The 22,701-nt window shown below is 46.1% G+C and overlaps 1 protein-coding gene across 2 annotated transcripts in view; it reads left to right on the top strand.

Annotated features, from left to right (window-relative positions):
- The window catches only part of ABTB2 (ankyrin repeat and BTB domain containing 2), a 166,182-nt gene that overhangs the window by 106,731 nt on the left and 36,750 nt on the right, over positions 1–22,701 (top strand). For both annotated transcript variants that reach the window (XM_038764834.1, XM_038764835.1), the window contains exons 2-3: positions 5,759–5,905; positions 18,708–18,921. In XM_038764834.1, coding sequence (XP_038620762.1) covers positions 5,759–5,905; positions 18,708–18,921 — 361 coding nt within the window. The remainder of the gene's footprint in view (positions 1–5,758; positions 5,906–18,707; positions 18,922–22,701) is intronic.

Below are 22,701 nucleotides of genomic sequence, written 5' to 3'. Positions count from 1 at the left end.
CATGGGTTCTAATTCCGGCTTCACCACTTTTCAGCTGTGTGACTTTGGGCAAGTCACTTTACTTCTCAGTGCCTCAGGTCCCTCATCTGTAAAATGGGGATTAAAACTGTGAGCCCCACGTGGGGCAACCTGATTGCCCTGTATCTACTCCAGCACTTAGAACAGTGCTTGGCACATAGTAAGTGCTTAACAAATATTATTATTATTATTATTATTATTATTATTATATGATGATCACCTTCGAAACCATTTCTAAAGCAAAGGCTTTTTATTGCCTAATCTTGGGGAAAAAATGCACACACATGTGCTGTCAGGTCTGTGTGTTTATGCTTTAGGATTGGTTGTGAGGCAAGATGCTAAAAATACAGGTATCCAAATTGCTAGGGCCAAATAGAAAATTGCTCACTTTCTAGAACAGGGATCGAACTGACTTTGAAGATTGAGCAAACAATCAATGAATGAATGGTATTTATTGAGTGCTTACTGTCAGTCATGCAAGTAAAGGGCCAATGGTGTCTGTCTAATGGTGTTCAGCTCCATCCACTGCAGGCCCAGAGTGGGTGGGCATGAGTTGGAATGCCCTGGGCCAATATGGGACCCAGATTTGAATCTTACTTGGCAGGTTCTGACTGTTGTGGAAGAGGGTATGTTGGAGCTGGGGCTTGGTATCTAACTCATTATCGACCACTCTGGTTATATCTCCTTCAAGAGATGTTCCCTGATTAAGTCCTCTTTTCCCCAGCTCCTCCTCTTTTCTGTATCATCTTTGCACTTGGATGATCTTTAGGCATTTGATATTCGCCCCACCTTCAACCCCACAGCACTTATGTTCATATCTTTAAACTATGTATTCTAAATTATTAGTTTATATTGAATCTGTCTCTCCTCTAGACCGTAAGCTCCTTGTGGGCAGGAAACATGTCTAACTCTGTTGTACTCTCCCAAGCATTTAGTACAGTGATCTGCACATAGTAAGTGCTCAGTAAATACCATTGATTGATTGACTGGAGAAAGAGACACTCCCTGGGGCACCCAGGAAAGTTTTTTTGGACTCAGAGTGAAGCAACTAGCAGCTGAGGAGGGAATTTCTCCAGAAACCGGGACCTGGAGGAGTTTACAGTCTGTGGAAAGTGGAGAGACTCAACTAGAAGAAATCTTAGCAATCTTTGCACTTAGAACTCTGCTGTGTTTTACAGTTTTACCTATCTCAGGGTTATGTTAGGAGGAAAGTGGTGTACCTTTTAAGGATAAGAAAACAAAGTACAGTCTGTTCTCGTATAATGAGAGGGTTTGAAGCACCCACCATTGAGAAAAACTTGCAGTGTAACATTCACCCCAGGACTGATGCTGAGCTCATGCGCTCTACCACGTCTTTGCAGTGCCAGCAACCAGCAATCAATCAATTGATGGGGTTTATCGGGAGCTTAGTCTCTGCAGTGCATGTTGTCTTGTATCCAGGTAGATCAGTCAATCATAGATGAGCCCTCACATTTTGTCCAAAAGGTCCTGACAGAACCGACTCTACTGGGTATTGTGACTGTGAGAGCCCATTATCCCACAGTTGGGGCAAAGCCCAGAAGAAGACTGGAAACTCCTTGTTCAGGGGCTTTTCTGCAGGATCGGGGGCTGGAAAGAAATTGGGCAAAGTTATTGCTGAGTTCTAAGGAGTCATACCCAGTGCGAGGGCTGGGGACTGCTTCAGTGATTCAGAGGTTAAAGTTTGCAAAATAAAGCTGGGGAAGATAAATTAGAAGAGGGGTTGGGATTATTTCACCTGAAAAAATAGCCTGTCTCCAGGTAGGTGAAAGATGCTGTCTGGTGTTTTGAAAATGGTGGCCAGCTGTGTCCCACTTCAACTGAGGGCCAAATGGACAGAAATTATTTCTAACCTTGAGGTTAGAAATAAGTAAGAACTTCCTTTCTCTTGTGGGTCACTCAGGACAAGATTGGATTTGGAAGAGAGATTATGGCATTTTCTCCCATAGAACTTTAAGACCAAAATAATAATTGTCAGTCTAGAATGGTTTAGAGTACATTGCCTGGAGGCTAGGATGTGGACCAAAGGAACTCCTAATGTCCCTTCGAGTGCTGTTTCTATAGACTTGGATTCCCCCTTGTTAATCAGAGCTTCACCTTTCCCACCCCCTTCCTGGATTTATATGCTCATTTTAAGCCATATGGGAAAATGAGCTGGGCTGAATACAGTTCTTTTTACAGAACCACTTAATAATGTGGAGAAAATCTATACTGCAAATCAGTTTTGGAAGGAGGGGCCACTTCAGTAAAGAATTATTAATGTAGCTGCCAGCTTCACTTTCCAGATCCATTAAAATTTTGTGTCTCTGTGTGAATCTTTTGACAAATCGCTGAATTTCCCATTCAAGCTCTCTGAGCACTGTAAATTTGATCCATATGTCACCAAGGTTTTTTCAAGGGGCTTATATGGAAAAGGAAAGAGTGCTTGGTCTGCATTTATGCTCTCTGGTGTGTGTAGGAGTTTTTTCCCCCCCACAGGCATTCAGGCCCCGGGGGTGGGGGGGTGATGATGGGGGGAGGAGGGGGAAGAAGGGGTGTGTGTATTGTTGTGTTTTGGTTTTGTATTTTATCCTTAGAGCTTACTACTGACTCCAGTTGCACAGTAGTTGGCAAGGGCTACTCCTTTAGTGAACAGTACCATACAGTGGAGAGTGGAGGTGGTCTAAACCTGGTCCCTTATTCCCCAAATAACAGTCCTCCAGGAGGCATTTGAGTTTGAAGCAGGATGTGAAGGGTGGCCCTGAGGCTCATGAGGGGCAGGAAAGGCCCAGGGACTGGAGATTCTCAGCAGTAGAATACAGATAGAGGTGCTAACCAGCCCCAAATGTAGAAAATGTAGAAAAATGAACCGTCTGGAGCTCTGGAGGATCAGGGAGAGCAGGATGAGCCGGAGGGGGAGGGCTGGAAGACTTTGACAGAGCTGTTATAAAGAATCATCAGGCCCCAAAGGGGAAGAATTGACAAGGGGGACAAAAAGCAGCTTGCAGCGTGAGGGTTCGGCATTGTCAGGATTAAAGTCCTTAGGCAGGAATCTTGTGACTAGCAGAGTAGAAGGTTGTGATGGCGTCCTCTGAACAAAGTTACTCTAGACTAGAATAACCAAGCTACAGTCAAGATTGAAGCATAGAGGCTAGACCGTGAATAGAAACTTGCTCCTGCTTCCACCCCACTCTTCGAGGCTCGAACGACTGATCTCTTCCTCCTATTCAGATGACTGCACACTCACCCGGGACTTTCCTACGGATAATTATTTCTAGTGTTTAAAAAGGCACACATTTTTCTTAAGCTTCTGGGTATAAGCACAATGAATTTCTCATTTGTTTGCATATAATTTCAGAAACCAATAGTATTCCCATCAACTTTGGAAACGGAGAGTAAAATAGGAGCACAAGAATGGGTAATGGGTCATTCTGCCAGTGCAGGGAGCCTTTGGGTTCAAATCTCTAACATCTAGGTTTTTCGAGACACAATCTGTGTAACCACAAGGTTTCAAATATCAGAATGTAATGTAGACAAGGAGTAGTGTGTATTCTTATGCTTTTCTAAGAAGCCCCACAGAACATTTCAGGCATTTACAGACTGCAGACACCCTCTGGGACTTAATTTCCTAATCCCTGCAGCAATTCAGATCTGCTTCTGCCATTCAAGTGTTAATCAGAAACACTAATTGGCCTTGTCCGTGCCCATCAAAAGACCTGTTCCTTTTGTTGTGCTGGTGGAAAGCAGCATCCCTTTCATAAAATTTTCTACCTTTTCACCAAGAAAGAAAGATGAGATTTATGGAGCTCTCTGGGTGGGGAGCAAAATGCTCATGGGAAGGGTGGGGTGTTGGGGGGTGGAAGTCCACCACTCACTGTGGAATCTGAGACACACCTCTAGATGCAGCCTGGAGCTTTAAAAGGGAGGAGGGGGGCGGAGAATTTCCTTGCAACTGCCAGGGGAGGCTAGAGTTCCTCCCCCTTTCCTTCCACAACTAGAAATTCCTGCCACTGTTAATTAATTGTGTCTGCCCCATGGACCACAAGTAAAGAGAATTACTGTATGGTATTCCCAGGGACAGAGAGACAGCCTCAGACACCAGGGCCATCAGGAATTCATCCAGGACTTTCTTTGAGGCCTGAACTCCTTGTCAGGGCTGAAGTGACCTTGATGGGAGTATCGCCCAGAAAATGCCATCAGTGCTAGAGATAATCCATTACCTTATTTGTCAGTCTCTTTCTGTCTCCAGTACCCTAACTGTTGGTGGCCCCCAAGGGTATGTTCTGGGTTTCTTTATCTTAATTTACACTTATTCTCTTGGGTGTTGGGGAGGGAGGGGGGTGGGGGAGTTCACCTGCTCCCATAGCTTCAGCTATTACCTCTATGCAGATGACTCCCAAATCTATTCTCACTAGCTGTCACCTCTATCCTCTGCCGTCTCACAGGACATCATTCACTCATTCAGTCATATTTATTGAGTGCTTACTGTGTACAGAGCACTGTACTAAGTGCTTGGGAGAGCACAATATAACAATAGACATGTTCCCTGCTCACAACAAGCTTACGAGGCATTGCTACATAAATGTCCTGCCAGCACTTCAGGCACAATACATACTATTCTGAACTCCTCATCTTCCCTCTCCAAATCCTCTCCTTCACCTTTTTCATCACAATTGCTACATAAAAGTCCTGCCAGCACTTCAAGCACAATATATACTATTCTGAACTCCTCATCTTCCCTCTCCAAATCCTCTCCTTCACCTTTTTCATCACAGTTGATACCACCACTAATGGTTGGCCATTCCTTTCCTCAATGGGCTGAATCTCTTGATAGCTGTTTTTCAATCATGTCTCCCCTGACTTAGCCACTCTGTTCTCCCACTACACCACAGCTTGCACTCCAGGACACCTGTCCACATGTTTTGTTTTGTTGCCTGTCTCGCCCTTCTAGACTGTGAGCCCGTTGTTGGGTAGGGACCGTCTCTATGTGTTGCCAACTTGTACTTCTCTAGCGCTTAGTACAGTGCTCAGCACACATAAGCACTCAGTAAATATGATTGAATGAATGAATGACCTTGGGGACAAGGATTGCATCATCCAAAGCAGCTATATTGTACTTTCCCAAGTGCTTTGTACAGCATTCTGTGAATGGTAAGCGTTCAATAAGTTCGACTGATTAATCAATCAAGCTAACCTATTCACTGTGCCTCGTTCTTGCCTCTCCCACCACTGACCTCTTACTGTATCCTTCCTCCCCGACATCCATCAGTCTGCTGTTCTCCCCATCTTCAGATTCTGAAAGTAGATCTCCAGGAGTCCGCCCCTGATTGATTTCCCATCTCCCCACCTAAAATCCTCAACAGCCACTTCAGCATTTTTATGGCAGCTAAGCACTTAAGTATTCATAACCTCCACCCCGGCACCAGCATTAATATATTTATTTTAAAACTCTTTCTTCCTTACGTAATTTATTTTAGTGTCTGCCTTCCTCATTAGATTATATTTTATTGTACTCTTCCAAGTGCTTGGTAATAATAATAATAATAATAATAATAATAATGGCATTTATTAAGTGCTCGCTATGTGCAAAGCACTGTTCTAAGTACTGGAACATTGCTTTGCACACAGTAAGAGCTCAGTAAATACTGTGGATTAATTGATTACCCACTTAAACTGCTATCTCTAAGCCTTTCCCTCCCAACACGGGCATTTTGGTGAGGAGTCTGCTGTGTTTTGTTCCCAGGTGTCTTATCCCTGCCTGCTTACTTCAGCCCCTACAATGATGGATCCCTGTGCGATGATGACCGGGTCGATGCCTATGCCCAACTGGAACTTCGAACTTTAGAACAGTCTCTCCTGGCTACCTGTGTGGGGAGCATCTCCGAACTGAGTGAGTTTGCAAGGGCTTTTTCAACCTACTGAGTTGGCAGGAGGGGGCAAGTGGGGTGGTATTTAAGATCTTATCACCCCAGTTTCTCCTCCTCCTCGAACTCTAAAATTTCAACTACCTTCTGGAGGACATCTCCCCCTCCCCTCCCTGCCCAGCAGTAATTTCACCTCTGGGAGAGAGTGAGTGCGCAAGAGTGGGAGAGAGAAACGGTGGAGAGGAGGGAGGGAGGGGTGAAACCAATATATCTGCTCTTGAATAGCAGTGCCAACTTCAAGGGAGGTTTCACCAGTGGTTTCTCCCACCCTTATTGAGAATTGATTGTATAAATAAATCACCTGTAAGCACTCCCTACCTATGGAATTCATCTCCTTTACATTAGTAGGACACATGATATGATGATTTGAGGGGAGCAGTGTTCTAGGTTTTTTTAAGCAGAGATACCGTTTCCACCACTTAGCTCTCCTAAGTTCAAGTCAAGTTTACACATTCTGTGTGTTTGAGAGAATTTCAGTATCATTGAGTTGGCTCAGCCCCTAATACTTAAACAGTCTTGACTGGTGGGGTGCCACATCTCTGCACACAGATTCTGTCTTCAAATTTGGATTAGTAGCCATTTTCATGTGAATGATGCCCCTCTATGTATTTCCAAGTCCCTGCTCCTTACATCTCTGTAGTAGATTCTCCTCGGCCTTCTCCATCGCTCAGGATGAGAAACTAACGTGGCCTGTTCAAGGTCATTTCTAGTCAGAGAGAGACAGAACTGGGAATAGAAACCAGACCTCCTGACTCAACCCAGGGCTTTAGCTAGAAACAGTGCAGGAATTACTCATTCAGTTGTATTTATTGAGTGCTTACTGTGTGCAAAGCACTGTAATAAGCTCTTGGGAGAGTTCAATATAACAATAAGCCGACACATTCCCTGCCAACAATGAGCTTACAGTCTAGAAATAGAAGTGGTCAGTGCTATCCTGAGCTTTGTCCTGTGTGAATATCTCATTGAATAATGGGACTGTGGAATATTTTTCTTCAAGAATTTACCCATGGGCCGTGGTGTATATCCACCTTGGGATCCAGACTCAAAGCTGTACCCCAGGAACCTGCTATTGTTAGTTACAGTTGCATTTTTCATTTTACTCTTCAGAAAGCAAGGGGAGGCTTTTGCCAACTGCTGAGTGGAAGAAGCATGTTTGAACTTAAGTTCTGTGGCATGGCTTAATAGAAAGAGCGCAGGCTTGGAAGTCAGAGGTTGTGGATTCGAATCCCTGCTCCACCACTTGTCAGCTGTGTGACTTTAGGAAAGTCACTTAACTTCTCTTTGCCTCAGTTATCTCATCTGTAAAATGGGGATTAAGACTGTGAGCCCCATGTGGAACAACCTGATAACCTTGTATCTACCCCAGTACTTAGAACAGTGCTAGGCACATAGTAAGTGCTTAACAAATACCATCATCATCGATCCCTCTTTGGCACCTGAAAGGCAGTTGCAACCAATCAACATAGCCAGAACCTAAGAGCAATGAATCCTCAAGCTGCTACCTAATGTGACCTTAACTTTGGGGCAGAGCAGGAGTCACCGGGGACCACTTCCTCTCTAAAAGACTTTTACATCTAAGACCACGGAAAGAAGGCATTAAGCCTGCCCATAGCTTCTAACCACCCTTCTAGGGCATTATTTTTAGAATGAGAGCCCCTAGCAGTAACACCGTTGTAAAAAAGGTACCGAAAGTCACCAGCTGAGCACGTGTGGTCAGGAAAGAATTCCAATGAAGGATTCCCCTGTAATCCACCTCCCTCCTTAAGTGAAAGACTCTGGAGTAGTAGTACTAAGAGTATTTATTATATGCTTACTTTGTGCAGAGTGTGCACCTACTTCATTAGGAAAATTAACACCATCAAGTCTGAGCTCCCCCAAAGTCATCCTTCCTCCTTCTCCATCCCCCACGCCTGCACTCTCAACCCTCTCCTCTACTTTCCCATCCTTATCAGCAGTATCTTCAGAGGAGATCTCCTCCTTCCTCTCAGGTGCCACCCCCTCCACCGTGCTTCGGACCCCATTCCTTCTCATTTTATAAAAACTCTCACCCCTTCCCTCCTCCCCTCCTTAACTTCCATCTTCAACCGGTTTCTTCCCCTCTGCCTTCAACCATGCTCACGTCTCCCCCATCCTAAAAAAACCCTCTCGACCCCACTGCCCCTTCCAGTTATCTCCCTATTTCCCTTCTACCCTTCCTTTCCAAGCTCCTAGAGTGAGTCGTCTACACTCGCTGCCTCAAATTCCTAAGGTCCAACTCTCTCCTGGACCCCCTCCAATCCGGCTTCTGTGTCATCCACTCCACCAAAACTGCCCTCTCAAAGGTCACTAATGACCTCCTTCTTGCCAAATCCCATGGCTTCTACTCTATCCTAATCCTTCTCGACCTCTCAGCTGCCTTCGACACTGTCGGACCATCCCCTTCTCCTCAACATGTTATCCAACCTTGGCTTCGCGGACTCTCTTCTCTCCTGGTTCTCCTCCTATCTCTCTGGCTGTTCATTCTCTGTCTCCTTCACGGGCTCCTCCTCCCCCTCCTTCCCCTAACTGTAGGGTTTCCTCAAGGGAACTCTCCTCCTACAGAAGGCCTTCCCAGATTGAGCCGCCCCCCTTTTCCCTCTCCTCCTCCCCTCCCCATTGCCCCCCTCCCTCCCCACAGCACTTGTGTATATTTGTACATATTTAGTACTCTATTTTATTAATGATGTGTATATATCTATAATTCTATTTATCTGTTTTGATGGTATTGATGCCTGTCTACCTGTTTTGTTGTCTGTCTCCCCCTTCTAGACTGTGAGCCTGTTGTTGGGTAGGGATTGTCTCTATCTGTTGCCGAATTGTACTTTCCAAGTGCTTATTGCAGTGCTCTGCACACAGTAACTGCTCAATAAATATGATTGAATGAATGAATGAAGTTCTGGGAGAAAAATTGCACAGGTGAAAATTAGTCCCCATAGGCGGTTCACAATTTAAGAATTAGGGGATGGGTGACAGACACATAAGGAAGGATGAAACAAAAGACACCAAAGCAGCGTAAAAGACTAGGACAATACATCAACAAGAGGGAAAGGGCATTGTGGTTAAAGGAGCAAAGTTTTAGGCTCCTTAAGGCTTGGAGTTAATTGGTCAAAGCCATAGATCCTCTGGAGACTACTCAAGAGCTTTTCATTAAAGAACTAATTTGGTCTCACTTGAGAAAAACTTTACCTTAGAATTGCTTTCAACTTCAAAGTAAAATCTCTCCTACAAATCAGCTCGCCCTATTTCTTCCTGCTACTGATGGCAATCAACCAGTCAATCAGTGGTATTTATTGAGCTCTTACTGTTTGCAGAGCACTGTATCAAGCACTTGGGAGAGTACAGTACAACAGTTGGTAGACGTGTCCCCTGCCAACAAAGAGTTTACAGCCTAGAGGGAGAGACAGACATTAAAAAAAAGTAAAGATATGTGCATAAGTACCAGGGACTGGGGGTGGGTGCTTAAAGTGCTTAAAGGGTGCAGATTCAAGTGCATACATGATGCAGAAGGAGAGGGAGTAGGAGAAATGAGGTCTTAGTTGGAGAAAGCCTTTTGGAGGAGATGTGATTTTAATAAGATTTCTAAGGTGGGGAGAGTGGTCATCTGTTGTATGTGAAGGGGGAGGGTGACCCTGGCCAAAGGGATGATGTGGGCAGGGAGGTAAGGTAAGACAGGGAAAGTTGATTGAGTGCTCTAAAGGAGTTTCTCCTTGATGCAGAGGTGGATGGGCAACCACTGGGTGTTCTTGAGTGGGGACACACAAACTCAACATTTTTAAGAAAAATGATCCAGTCAATGGAGTGAAGTAAAACCTTGAGTGGGGAGAGACCTGAGCCAGTGTGGTCAGCGAGGAGGCTGTTTTTTGGGATTTTATATTCCAAAGAGTTTGAGGTCAGTGGCATTAGAGCAGAGAGTCTTGATAACCCTGAAGGCAGGCAAAGAGAACTGGTTTTATCGCAAGCCTAGAGTCTGCATGAAGTTAATAATACTCTCTCTGCCCTTGCTCTTTGGATGTTCTGAGTTGGAGCTATCTTGAGCCTGAATAACAGTAACCTGAAATGTGAAAGCGGATTTGGATCCTCTCTGGGTTTGCGTCCAGCTGATGAGAACAGCGAGTCAGAGGCTGAAACTGGGAGTGGCAGGATAGATAGAGCAGATGGGAGTTTACTCTCACTTTTGTCACACTGCCTTTCATTGACTAGTTCCTGCTGTCCCTGCAGAGACCCAGGATTTTAGTTGGGGCCCGGCACCTCCTTGAAGAACATTATAGGTATTGCCCAGATCTCCAATAAGAGACTCCTTCCACTTGTCCACTTAAATGAACTGGCATATTATCACAGCTGTGCTGGTGGAATCCTGGGAAAGCGGGGTTGTTTCCTGCCTCACCCCAGAGCTGATGTGAACTATGGGTTTCTATAGTACCACTGCAAATTCTATCATGTGTTAGCTGCTAAGGACCTCAGTGCAGCTAGAATCCAGCAAGGACTGAATATTCTCCTTCTGGGTCAGCAGTCAGTGGTTATCTATATTAGTATCTGTCACCTCCTGTAGACGCTCATTATGGGCAGGGAAACTTTCTGCTAATTCTATTGTATTGTACTCTCCCAAGCACGTAGTACAATGCTCTGCACATAGTAAGCACTCAATAAATACCACTGAGGGATGGATATCTGTGCTCTCCTAGCTACTCATCTGGGCCTGTTCAGCTAGCGCTAGCCAAACAGCAATTTTCCAGGGTAGTTGACTTTTCAGAGAGAGTGGACCAGGAAATTTAATACGCTTAGCTGCTGCAGCCCAGTTCTTCTGAAAATGCAAATTCATGTAGTCTATTAATACCAACTGTGTTATTTAAGTGTTTTTCCTATGTGCCAAACACTGTACTTGAAGCAGCGTGGTTCAGTGGAAAGAGCATGGGTTTGGGAGCCAGAGGTCATGTGTTCTAATCCCCGCTCTGCCACTTGTCGGCTGTGTGACTTTAGGCAAGTCACTTCACTTCTCTGGGCCTCAGTTACCTCATCTGTAAAATGGGAATTAAGACTGGGAGCCCCACATGGGACAACCTGATCACCTTGTATCCCCCCAGCACTTAGAACTGTGCTTTGCACATAGTAAGTGCTTAACAAATGCCATTATTATTATTATTACTAAGCTGTGGAATAATTGCAGCTAATCAGATCAGACACAGTCCCTGTCCCACACAGAACTCACAGTCTAAGGGGAAGGGAGAACCTTTTTAAGACAAGGAAACAGGCACTGAAAAATTCAGGGACTATCCTGAGGTTACATGCAGTAGGTAAGTGACGGAGTCAAGATTAGAACCCAGGTCCCCCAACTCCCAGGCTGCTGCTCTTTCCACTAGGCCATGCTGTTTCCCAACATGTTGGCATGGTCTCTAAAGAGGGAGGAGAGGTGGAGGCGGAGGCAGATACCGAACTGATGAGAGCAACAACTCCTTTCTCTACTTCACAGACACAGAGATAATAATGAGGCTAATGATACTTGGCGCTGAACACCTTGCACCCAGAAATCTCATGGGACTTGACATTCATTACCTGGGAACCTCCCAACCATTCTGGCAGGAAGTGCTTGACCTTCTCTCTCCATCTGGAGAGGAGTCCATGGAAATACGCTTCCCTTTTTCCACTTATTTAAAAATGATAATAATAAAAATAAAACTCCACAGCTTGTATTGCAGATGGTTCTAAATCCCATCCCCTTGACTCCGTCTTGTATTTGATGGTTCCTGTACTGTTCTATTGTACCCTACCAAGAGCTTAGTACGGTGCTCTGCACACAGTAAGCACTCAGTAAATATGGTCGGTTGATTTGAAAAGCCATTTTTTTAAAAGGTTAATACCCCTGTAAGGGTTAGACCCAGGCTGGGACAGGCACCTTTTCCTCATGTGGATCTCTTCCTGGGCTGTTGCCTTCATGACAGCTCGAGTCTTTCAAGCTGGTGAAGCAAGGATGTAGGAAAAACCTTTCCTTTCCTAAGGTGGGAGTCCTCAACATAGGAGTTCAGAGAGGGTAGAGATAGGATGTCAAGGCAGAGGGGGTGAAAGTTTCAGCTCTGTGCCTTGCCAACTTCTAAAATCTCGGAGGGAGCAGTGTAAAAGACCTCAATCCTCAACCGGAAAATCCGCCTCTCTTAATGAGTATTGGGATGTTTGAATGTTCATGTCCTTTAAGAAAGTCCATGTTTGTGGAAAAGGGCTTCCTTTGTTTACCCCCCCGGTTCTTGCTTTTCTATGGGAGTCGGGCCTGGAGCCGTCAAAGTCGTCTATATTAATCCATTACTAAAAAGTTTTCCTTTGTTGTGCCTTTGAAATACTATTTCAACATTGTCCTTATGTGATGCTATCACAGACGATTTGCTTTTTCCTTCCTCCAGTGATGCCAAGAGTTATGACATTTGGGCAGTAGAGCTGGGAGCCAAGACTCGGCCAGGTTTCGGTGGCTCACAGCTGAAAGAGCTGCGGGAAGGAAGGGGGCTGAAATAGGATCAGGCCTGGTGGTTTATTAAGCGAGTCTCTCCCAACCCAGAGGTGGGAGGCCAGAGGGGAGGGCAGAACTCTCAAATTTAATGATGGGGATTGCCCTAGCCTGGCCTAATTGTATAGGTGGCAGCTGCAACCAGCATCCCAGAAGGTAGCTTCTTACAGTGACCCAAATGCTAGAGATGGAAAAAAGAAGCATCGTAAAAAATGCGGTTCAGCTTGGGCTCACCCAAATTATTTGCATTTTCTTGGCTTGAAACTTTTTTAAAAAAATGAAAAGCCAACTTGCAGGTATAGTCTTCTCCACCTCCATCATCTGCATGCTAATTAATGTCTGGGGTTATTGTAGAACTGTGTTCATTTTGCAACCCTTTGAATCCTGGAACACAAGAGAGGGTTTGTAGCATGGAGGTGCTGAAGAGCTGAAGTTTCTTCCAGCTGTGCCTCTGCTCGGCTTTCTGCTCAATGAATGGAGCCCTAGACAGTCACCAGATTTGACAATGTAGAGCTCTAAGCCATCAAACATAAACCTTAGAGAAGCAGCTTGGCTCAGTGGTAAGAGCACGGGCTTTGGGGTCAGAGGTCATGGGTTCAAATTCCGACTCCACCAGTTAATGATAGCATTTATTAAGCGCTTACTATGTGCAAAGCACTGTTCTAAGCGCTGGTTTGTCAGATGTGTGACTTTGGGCAAGTCATTTCACTTCTCTGTGCCTTAGTTACCTTGTCTGTAAAATGGGGATGAAGACTGTGAGCCCCCCTTGGGACAACCTGATCACCTTGTAACTGCCCCAGTGCTTAGAACAGTGCTTTGCACATAGTAAGCACTTAATAAATGCCATCGTCATCATTATTATTGTTATTATCAAACAGGAAAAGCTTGAGGGGGCAGGGCAGGTGGGGGAGGAGGAGGAGAATCACCATACCATCTGCTTTGCTAATTCATTTGTTCATTCAATAGTATTTAATGAGCAATGCCCTGTACTAAGCATTGGAAAAAAAGTACAGGGACGTGAATTAATCATGGTCACTGGCCGACAAGGCACTCAGTCCAAGAAGAAGCAATGTTGCCTGAAGGAAAGAGCCCGAGCTGAACTCCTTATCTTCCCTCCCAAACCCTGCCCTCTCCCTGACTTTCCCGTCACTGTAGGTGGCACTACCATCCTTCCTGTCTCGCAAGCCCGCAACCTTGGTGTCAATCTTCGACTCCGCTCTCTCATTCACCCCTCACATCCAGTCCGTCACTAAAACCTGCCGGTCTCACCTTCGCAACATCGCCAAGATCCGCCCTTTCCTCTCCATCCAAACTGCTACCTTGCTGGTTCAATCTCTCATCCTATCCCCACTGGATTACTGCATCAGCCTCCTCTCTGATCTCCCATCCTCGTGGGATCCTCTGATCTCCCCACTTCAATCCCCACTTCACGCCGCTGCCCAGATTGTCTTTGTCCAGAAACGCTCTGGACATGTTACTGCCCTCCTCAAAAATCTCCAGTGGCTACCAATCAACCTACGCATCAGGCAAAAACTCCTCACCCTGGGCTTCAAGGCTCTCCATCACCTCGCCCCCTCCTACCTCACCTCCCTTCTCTCCTTCTACAGCCCAGCCCGCACCCTCCACTCCTCTGCCACTAACCTCCTCAGTGTGCCTCGTTCTCGCCTGTCCCGCTGTCGACCCCCAGCCCACGTCCTAGCCCCCGGCCTGGAATGCCCTCCCTCCACACATCCGCCAAGCTAGCTGTCTTCCTCCCTTCAAAGCCTTACTGAGAGCTCACCTCCTCTAGGAGGCCTTCCCAGAATAAGCCCCCTTTTTCCTCTCCTCCTCCCCATCTCCCCCACCCTACCTCCTTCCCCTCTCCACAGCACCTGTATGTATGTACAGGTTTATTACTCTATTTATTTTACCTGTACATATTTACTATTCTATTTATTTTGTTAATGATGTGCATCTCGCTTTATTTCTATTTATTCTGATGACTTGACACCTGTCCACATGTTTTGTTTTGTTGTCTGTCTCCCCCTTCTAGACTGTGAGCCCATTGTTGGGTAGGGACCGTCTCTATATGTTGCCAACTTGTACTTCCCAAGCGCTTAGTACAGTGCTCTGCACACAGTAAGTGCTCAGTAAATGAATGAATGAATGAATGGGAGTCAGAAGATCTGGGTTGTAATCCCAACTATGCCACTTGCCTGCTGAATGACCTTGGGCTAGTCACAAGTTTTCCGAGTTTGTTTCCTCATCTGTAAAATGGGGATTGAATTTTTCTCCCTCCTACTTAGACTGTGAGCCCCAGGTGGAACAGGGACTGTGTCCGAACTGCTTATACTGGATCTACTCCAGCACTTAGTACAGTGCTTTGCACACAGTAAGCACTTAACAAATACCACTATTATTATTATTATTCATAATAATAATAAGTGGGAGGAGGGTTGGCAGTGGACATGGAAGGAAAGATAAAACAATAAAAAACAGACAAGAAACATGAAAAGGAAAAACAAAAATAAATACCCCAAGACCTTGCTCTTTGTGGCTAGAAGAGCAATATTCTGCTCTTCTGCTCTGCTTTGTGTGTACATGCACGGTTCTCTGTCTCTGTCACCTCTCTCTCTCTCTCTCTCTCTCTCTCTCTCTCTCTCTCTCTCTCTCTCTCACACACACACACACACACACACACACACACACACACACCCCTCTCCCTTTACACCTTATATACTGGCCCATTGTGTGTACATGCACGTTTCTCTGTCTCTGTCAAGTCTCTGTCTCTCTCACACACACGCACTCCACCCCCCATTCACACCTTATATACTGGCCCATTGTGGTCTCAAGCCTTCTTTTTGTGGGCTGGGTGGAGTCCAAGCATTAATACCTTGTTGCCCCATTTTGAATCCATCAGGACTCTACCTGAATTTTTCACTAAGTGTATCTCATCACCTTCAGGTCTAAATTCTGAGGGGAAGGGGCTCAGTTCCCTGCAACAGGGTCTTCCAGATGATTGAATCATCAGCCCTCTCTCTAATCACTTTTCAGCTCTTAGCTGGTCCTATCCCTAGATTGAGGCCTGACTTGTAAAGTCTTCTCCAGGTGTTAATAGGGGCTTATCCTGGGTGTTAGTGTGTTCAGTTTTGGGGGTGTGGGGGGGTGTTCTTAACAGGTTCATAGCAGTTGCTTTTTTCTTTTTTTGCATGATCAAGGGCAACCCCCATTCCCACAGCCACTAACACACCCATCCTTGGGAACGGACTACAGGCAGTTGTGGGGTGCCTCCTTGGTGGGTGGCTGGCTTGGCCTTGGGCTCTGGTACTGGGGGAGAAGCTGGGCTTCATGCAGCAACGTGGTGTATAGGAAACACCATGGGCCTGGGACTAAGAGGACCTGGGTTCTAATCCCGGCTCCACCATCATGTATGATCTTGGTCAAATCCCTTAACTTCTCTGCACCTCAGTTTCCTCATTTGTAAAATGGGGATTCAGTGCCTGTTCTCCCTCCTACTAGGCTGTGAGTCTCACATGGAATAGGGACTGTGTCTGACCCGATTATGTTGGATCCACCCCAGTGCTTAATAATAATAATGTTAATAACTTATTCTTATTTTACCTCCCCCACCATGACAGAGAGAGGCATATGGGGCCTGATGTCAGAAGAGAATGACAGCCTTGGGAGATGTCTAATGTTTGAACCTCTTATCTGGACAACATGAAAATTGGGGAAGAAGTCAGGGAAGGGTTAAAGAAAGAGAAAATCCACACCTTCCCCCCTGGATCCCCATTTAGAAGCTTGTGTTTAGAGAGTATCCTCTTCAGTAAGTGAAATGATGATCGAATCATTGTGGCCTAGTGGGTAGAGAAAAGGCCTGGGAGCCAGGACCTGGGTTCTAATCCTAGCTCCACCACTTATCTGTTGTGTGACCTTGGGCGAATCACTTAACTTCTCCATGCCTCAGTTACCTCATCTGAAAAATGGGGATTGGGTTGTGAGTCCCATGTTGGACATGGACTGTATCCAACCTGATTACTTTGTATCTACCCCAGTGCTTAGAACAGTGCTTAACAAATACCATAAAAAAGATTCTTTGTGGGCAGAACTTTGTAGATACAAGTTAATCAGGTGAGACACAGTCCCTGTCCCACATGGTGCTCAGTCAAGTAGGAGGATGAAGAGGTATTGAATCCCCATTTTACAGCTGATAAAACTGAGGCCCAGAGAAGTTAAGTGACAGCGGGCAAGTGGCAGAGCTCATTAGAGCAGTCAGATTTGGTGATTTGAATTTTTTTGCCAAAATATACAGAACTCCCAAGGACAGAAATGTGTGTGTGTGTGTGCGCGCACACGCGTGCGTGCGTGCACGCGTGTATATGTGGAAAAAAGCTGCTTTCTATCTGGTTTTTCATTTTTCAGCTTGTAGCTACTATGGAAAGGAGAGGATGTGGAAGGGGCATCTTGTGAATGAGTGACTTGGCTACGGCTTCCCAGAAACTGGTCTATTGGGCAGGTGCGGGTAGCTATTTTGGTTCCATCCTTTCTCAGCATTGTCACTAGGGCACACAATAGAGAGACCACTTCCTGTGAAAGGCCAAGAATCCTATAGAAAAGCAACAAAAGAATCACAAGACCTGGAGACCTCCAGGATTACCCAGAGTCTCTGCCACAGCTGAGAAATTTCACGAATGCCCATGAGAGCCTTGATCGCTAGGGCCACTGTCTTTCCTGGTAGAGCTGGGATTCGAACCCTAGTTCTCTGGCACCTAGGTCCGGGCTTTATTCACTAGGCCACGCTGCTTCTCAACTCTCACAATGAAGCAATTCAAGCAATCGCTAAATCCTACTGATTCTCCCTGAAAACACTTCCCAGAACTGCCCCATCCTTGCCACCGAAACAGCTACTACTCTAGTTCAAGAGCTTATTGCATCATATCACAGTCAGACTATTAGCCTCTTCACTGAAATCGCTGCCTTTCTGTCTCCGTCCTCTTCGGTCACTATTGCTCAAATCTTCTTCCTGAAAGTCACTCAGGATGTGTCTTTTCACTGCTAAACCTCAGTCTTAATCTGCAAGTGCTCTTGTCCTCTAGCTTCAAAATTCTCTACCAATTTTCTCTGTTTTACATATTGGGCCCCCTTCCCTTGCTATTCCCCAACTTGCATTCTTCATTCCCCCCAATCTCACCTTCTAACTGTACCCCACTCTAGACTCAAATGCTTCTGACTCCCTTGTTTGAACCTAGCACTTCCTCCATCCCCATTAAATCCCCCAGATCAATCCTCCCCTTTAACTAGCCTCCCCTAATTAATTCCTAACGTCCTGAGTCAGCTATCAGTCTCCCCTCGCAGTTATGTATTTTTTTCCGTACACAGCACTTATGTATATATGTATATTTGATTGAATGTTCAGTTATTCTATTTACTCGTTAACTGACTCCTGTTCTTCCTACCCTCCCACCATGTTTAAATAATTTGTATTTCTGTTTCTCCCATTAAAGTGTAAGCTCCTCGTAGGCAGGGAATGTGCTTCTGTTGTATTTTGCCAAGCGCTTAGTACAGTGGACTAAACAAAGCCACTACTACAGCTACTAGTAAATTGCTGGTTACTACTGAAATCAGGCCAGGATTGAGTGGAATGCAGTAGTGTTTGAGCCAAGCTCAGACAAACCCCTCCCCAATTTGTCCAGAGCCAGGGCCAGCTGGGCTGTGTAAGCAGCCTCAGCCATTAAGGGGCAGTTAAGGGACAGCACCTCAGTTGGCCTTGTCCCATTCATCTTGTAAACATTGGACTGGTCCCCAAGCCCAGCCTATCTTTCCCCAGACCAAGGGTCCTGACTGGGGCCAATGCAGGGTTGTAGAGAATGAGGATGATGAAAGCCCTGAGTATATGCTCTGCATACCATAGGCACTTAGTGAATTCTATTGATTAACTGATCGAAAGAGAAACTGCGTTAACATCATATCTGGAGACTTCCAGTGCTGCTGAGAAATTGCATTGACCTCACATCTGAAGACCTCCAGTGCTGCCCAGTGAGTAATTCAGCTTCAAAGTAAAGACTGAAATTGAAAATTAAATTGCTGTTGTGTGTCTAGGGGACAGCTTCATCCCTTGCGTATTGGCTCAGGGGATAAATGATAGTTGTGTATGACGGAAACTGTCTCCCATTAGCTGTGAGCACCCTTTCCCAGAGAAGGAAAAAGGCAACCAACGAGTTGGAGGAGAATTCACTTTTCTCCTGCTCTTCTCCTTCGCCTCCCCATCCCTGATGCAGGTGACCTGGTCTCCCGTGCCATGCACCACATGCAGTGCCTCAGCTCCTTGCGCCCAGGAACCAGTCCCGCCCGCCAAGTCCGCCAGCCGCCACAGCCCATCACCTGGTCTCCAGATGCCCTCCACACTCTCTACTACTTCCTGAGGTGCCCGCAGATGGAGTCCATGGAGAACCCCAACCTAGACCCCCCAAGGATGACTCTGAATAATGAACGGTAAGGATCTGGTGGGTGGGGGGGGGCAGGGGTCGAGGGGATTTGGCCAGTAGGGGACTGCCAGGCTCTCTGCTTGGTCTGCATGTTAGAGCCCCAGAGACTGGGCACCATAGCTTCCGTCAGCTGTTGGGGATGCTCCAGGGCCTGATTGGATGGTCAGCTGAGCTTGCATTATGGATTGAAATACCTCTGGGGCTGCAACTGCCAATTTGAGCCACACCAGAGTTAATGATCCAGGCATGGTTGAGGGAAAGGGGCCAAGACTCAAGTTAATGGACTCTGAGCTTAGGGAAACCCAGCTTCTATGAGTCCTGTCAGTCAAGTAATCAATCAATGATATCTATTCAGTGTTTACTGTGTGCAGAGCACTGTACTAAAATAGAGTTGGTAGACTCTATTTTTGCCTTCGAGTTGCTTGAGTTTAGTGGGGGAGACAGATACTAAAATACATTACAGATAAGGGAAGTGGCAGATTAAAACGATATACACATAGGTGCTGTGGGGTGCAGACCCAAGTGCATAGAGGACACAGAAGGAAGGGCAGATAGGGTGGGGAAATGAGAGGTTCTTCAGTCCTTCGTAGTGAGTCATGGAAAGCCCGAAATTACAAATCACTAGTGAAGCAGATGTGACTAGATGGCCTACTGGAAAGAATGCAGGCCTTGGATTCAGAGCAACTGAGTTCTTATCCTTACCCCGCCACTTGTCTGCTGTGTGAATTTGGGCAAGTCACTTAACTTCTCTGGACTTCAGTTTCTTCATATATAAAATGGGCATTCAATATCTGTTCTGCCTTCTACTTAAACATTGAACCCGTGTAGGGCAAGGATTATCCAACCTGAGTATCTTGTGTCTACCCCAGTGCTTTGTACAATGCTTGGCACAGAGTAAGCGCTTAATGTATTATTATTGTTATTATTAATAATTGTTCCTGGAGCCCAGGAACACAGTGCAGGGGGCATAGAACAGCACAGTTGCTAGGTGCAGGTGCTAATGTCAGGGATAAATGAAGGAGAACAGAATAGAGCTCTTTGGTGTTGAAGCTTTGGCTGTTTCTAAGCCCATGATCCCCTTCAGCTTCCCTCCCTGCGTCCTTTCGCCTTGCCACACTTGTATATATAGAGGTGGTAACTTCCAGACCAATAGCTGAAGCCACCCACTAGACGTTCCATCCAGTTACCACCATAAGCCCGCTGAGATCCTGCTCAGACCATGTAACATTTGAGTAGATACAGTGCTCACTTCCCCTTTCCAGTGAGCTCAAGCAGACAACAGTTCTAAGCAGCAGTAATAAAAATGAAACACTGCAGACTGAATTCCTTCTCACCAATCCTGGGAAGAAACTCTCTTTGAGCAACTGAAGGGAAGGAATGCCTGGCCTGGTGCCAGCTGTATCCCAGTTCTGCCCATCATCCATCATGTGATCTTGGACAAGTCACTTCACTTCTCTGTGCTTCAGTTACCTCATCTGTAAACTGGGGACTAAGACTCTGAGCCTCAAGTAAGACAGGGACTGTTCCCAACATGACTATCTTGTACCTACCCCAGAGCTTAGTCTAGTACCTGGCACATAGTAAGCACTTAACAAATGAAAGAAAAAAATACCAACTTGAGGGCTTCTCCCTCCCCTTTTCCAGTCTCTTCTTCCCTTCCTTCCCTGCTTTCTGCACCCCTCCTTTTTCCCAGCCCCAGAGGCCTCTCTCTCTGCCTACCCTGCAAGGTGATTGATTTACAATAGCACTCTCAACAAAAGCTAGGCACTGTCAGTTCTGGGATGCATTGCTCTGCACGCAGTAAGTGCTTAATAAATACCATTGAATGAATAATAAATAATTATAGCGTTTGTTAAGCACTTACTATGTGCCAAGCACTGTTCTAAGCGCTGGGGTAGATAGATACAAGGTAATCAGGTTGTCCCATATGGGGCTCACAGTCTTAATTCCCATTTTACAGATGAGGTAACTGGGGCACAAGAAGTTGAGCAGCTTTCTCAAGGTCACACAGCAAACAAGTGATGGAGCAGGGATTAGAACCCACATCCTCTGACTCCCAAGCCCGTGCTCTCGGCCACTAAGCCATGCTGCTTCGCCAATGACTGCTGCTTTATGAATGAATCAATCAATCAATCAATTGCTCTGATGGCAAAGTAAACAGTGACGGAAGGGGTTACCTTCTAGAGGTGCTCACCCATGTTTTTGCTCCAACTCAGCAGGGTCCAATGGCCCAGACGGGCCTGCAGCTACCCAGACTTTCACTGAAGTGGGAACAAAGCAGCAGTCAGAACTACTCTGCCTGCCCCATGCAGTTCTGATGAATGCCAGCCCTCTTTTGTCACTGTTTTAAATGTCCCCAAGCACAATCAAGCTCACCAAGATGGTGGTCTTTTGATCACTTCACTGAGGCTGGGATCTGGTGCTGGCAACCACTTGGTGCTCTCCCCAGAGCACCACACACACACCCCCTCCCTCTCCACAATCCTGCAGAGGAGATTAAGATGCTGATTTGCAAATCCCTACCCCCTTTAGACATATGTGCACCCTGAAGGCTGGTGGTTTAAAGCACTCTGCTGGACTCCCACCTGCCCATTATAAAAGCTCCAGGACACCAATCACATCTCTGTCCCTCCCTTGTCCTGGTGCTTCCCAGGTTCTGCTGTTCAAGAAGAGAGTGTTTGTGTTTACATATGGATTTTGAAGGCAGGTGGGGGGGAGGTGGGTAGGGAGAAATGCCTACGTGTCTATGTGTATATTTAAAAACCATCTATATGAGGCACAAATAAGTTTATAGCAGAAATATTTTCCATGAATCACTTGCTGAAAACTAAAAATACAGGAAATTAAAATTGGAAATTTTAACAATTTTCAAATTTTGGCACCAAAATGACGATCTAAAAATATCCCAGCAACCCAACAGCTTTCTGGTTGCCTGAAGAAGCTGCTATGCTGCATTCCCATGTCATCGCTAACCCTTCCTGACTCAGCTCCTAAGTGTCAGGGTCTCTATGTAGCAAGAAAAGAACTAGACTTCTGCTGAGTGACTAATACCCAGGTCTCATCAAGAGATAAACGGCGTCCCATGTTCCCCAAAGTTTTCAGTCAGAGATACTGAGGGGAAGTCCCTCCGTTCTGTAGCACACGATGTCAGGGATTCTTTGCTCTTTGTTTCTTCCCTCTCTCTCGCTCTTTCCCTTTTAAGCACTCCATCGATCTAACCTCAGGAGACTATGGGTTTGGTTCCCTGCCATTGGGATCAGAACCCCTGGTTCCAGGAATTCTAGATGTTGGCAAAGTGATGATTTGCCTTGTCTGGGAAGCTGGAGGAGAAGGAGAAGGGAAGGGGACTGGGGCAGATGGCAGTTTATACCTCAATAACAATGGTATTTATTAAGCATTTACTAGGTGCCAAGGTCCTGGGGTAGATTCAAAGTAATCAAGTCAGCCACAGTCTCTGTCACAGATGGGGCTTACAGTCTTGCATGTCTCCCCTCTGGAGGCCACCCGCACACTCAGGTTGGCACCGGTTTATGCCCTCGCCCCAGACCTGAACTTGCCCTTTGTGCTCAGTTTGCATGACCCTTTGGGGCTTGGGAAACCATAGCTGGGCTCCCAAGGGTGTGGCAGTTGCAGGGAGGTGCCCTCAGGTTAGGTCTGTGACCCCGTTTAGCCCATTGTGAAGTAAGAACCCAGCACCAAGGATTAGCAATAACCCAAACCATGGTCTTTCTTCCCAGGAGTAGGGCCATTAGGAAGGGCCTGACCACTACTGGCATGGGATTCTGGG

This window comes from Tachyglossus aculeatus, chromosome 22 (assembly GCF_015852505.1).
Source record: "Tachyglossus aculeatus isolate mTacAcu1 chromosome 22, mTacAcu1.pri, whole genome shotgun sequence".
In the NCBI taxonomy this organism is placed as follows: domain Eukaryota; kingdom Metazoa; phylum Chordata; class Mammalia; order Monotremata; family Tachyglossidae; genus Tachyglossus; species Tachyglossus aculeatus.
Note: the sequence above shows the minus strand (reverse complement) of the source record. Positions and strands in the feature narration are given on the sequence as shown.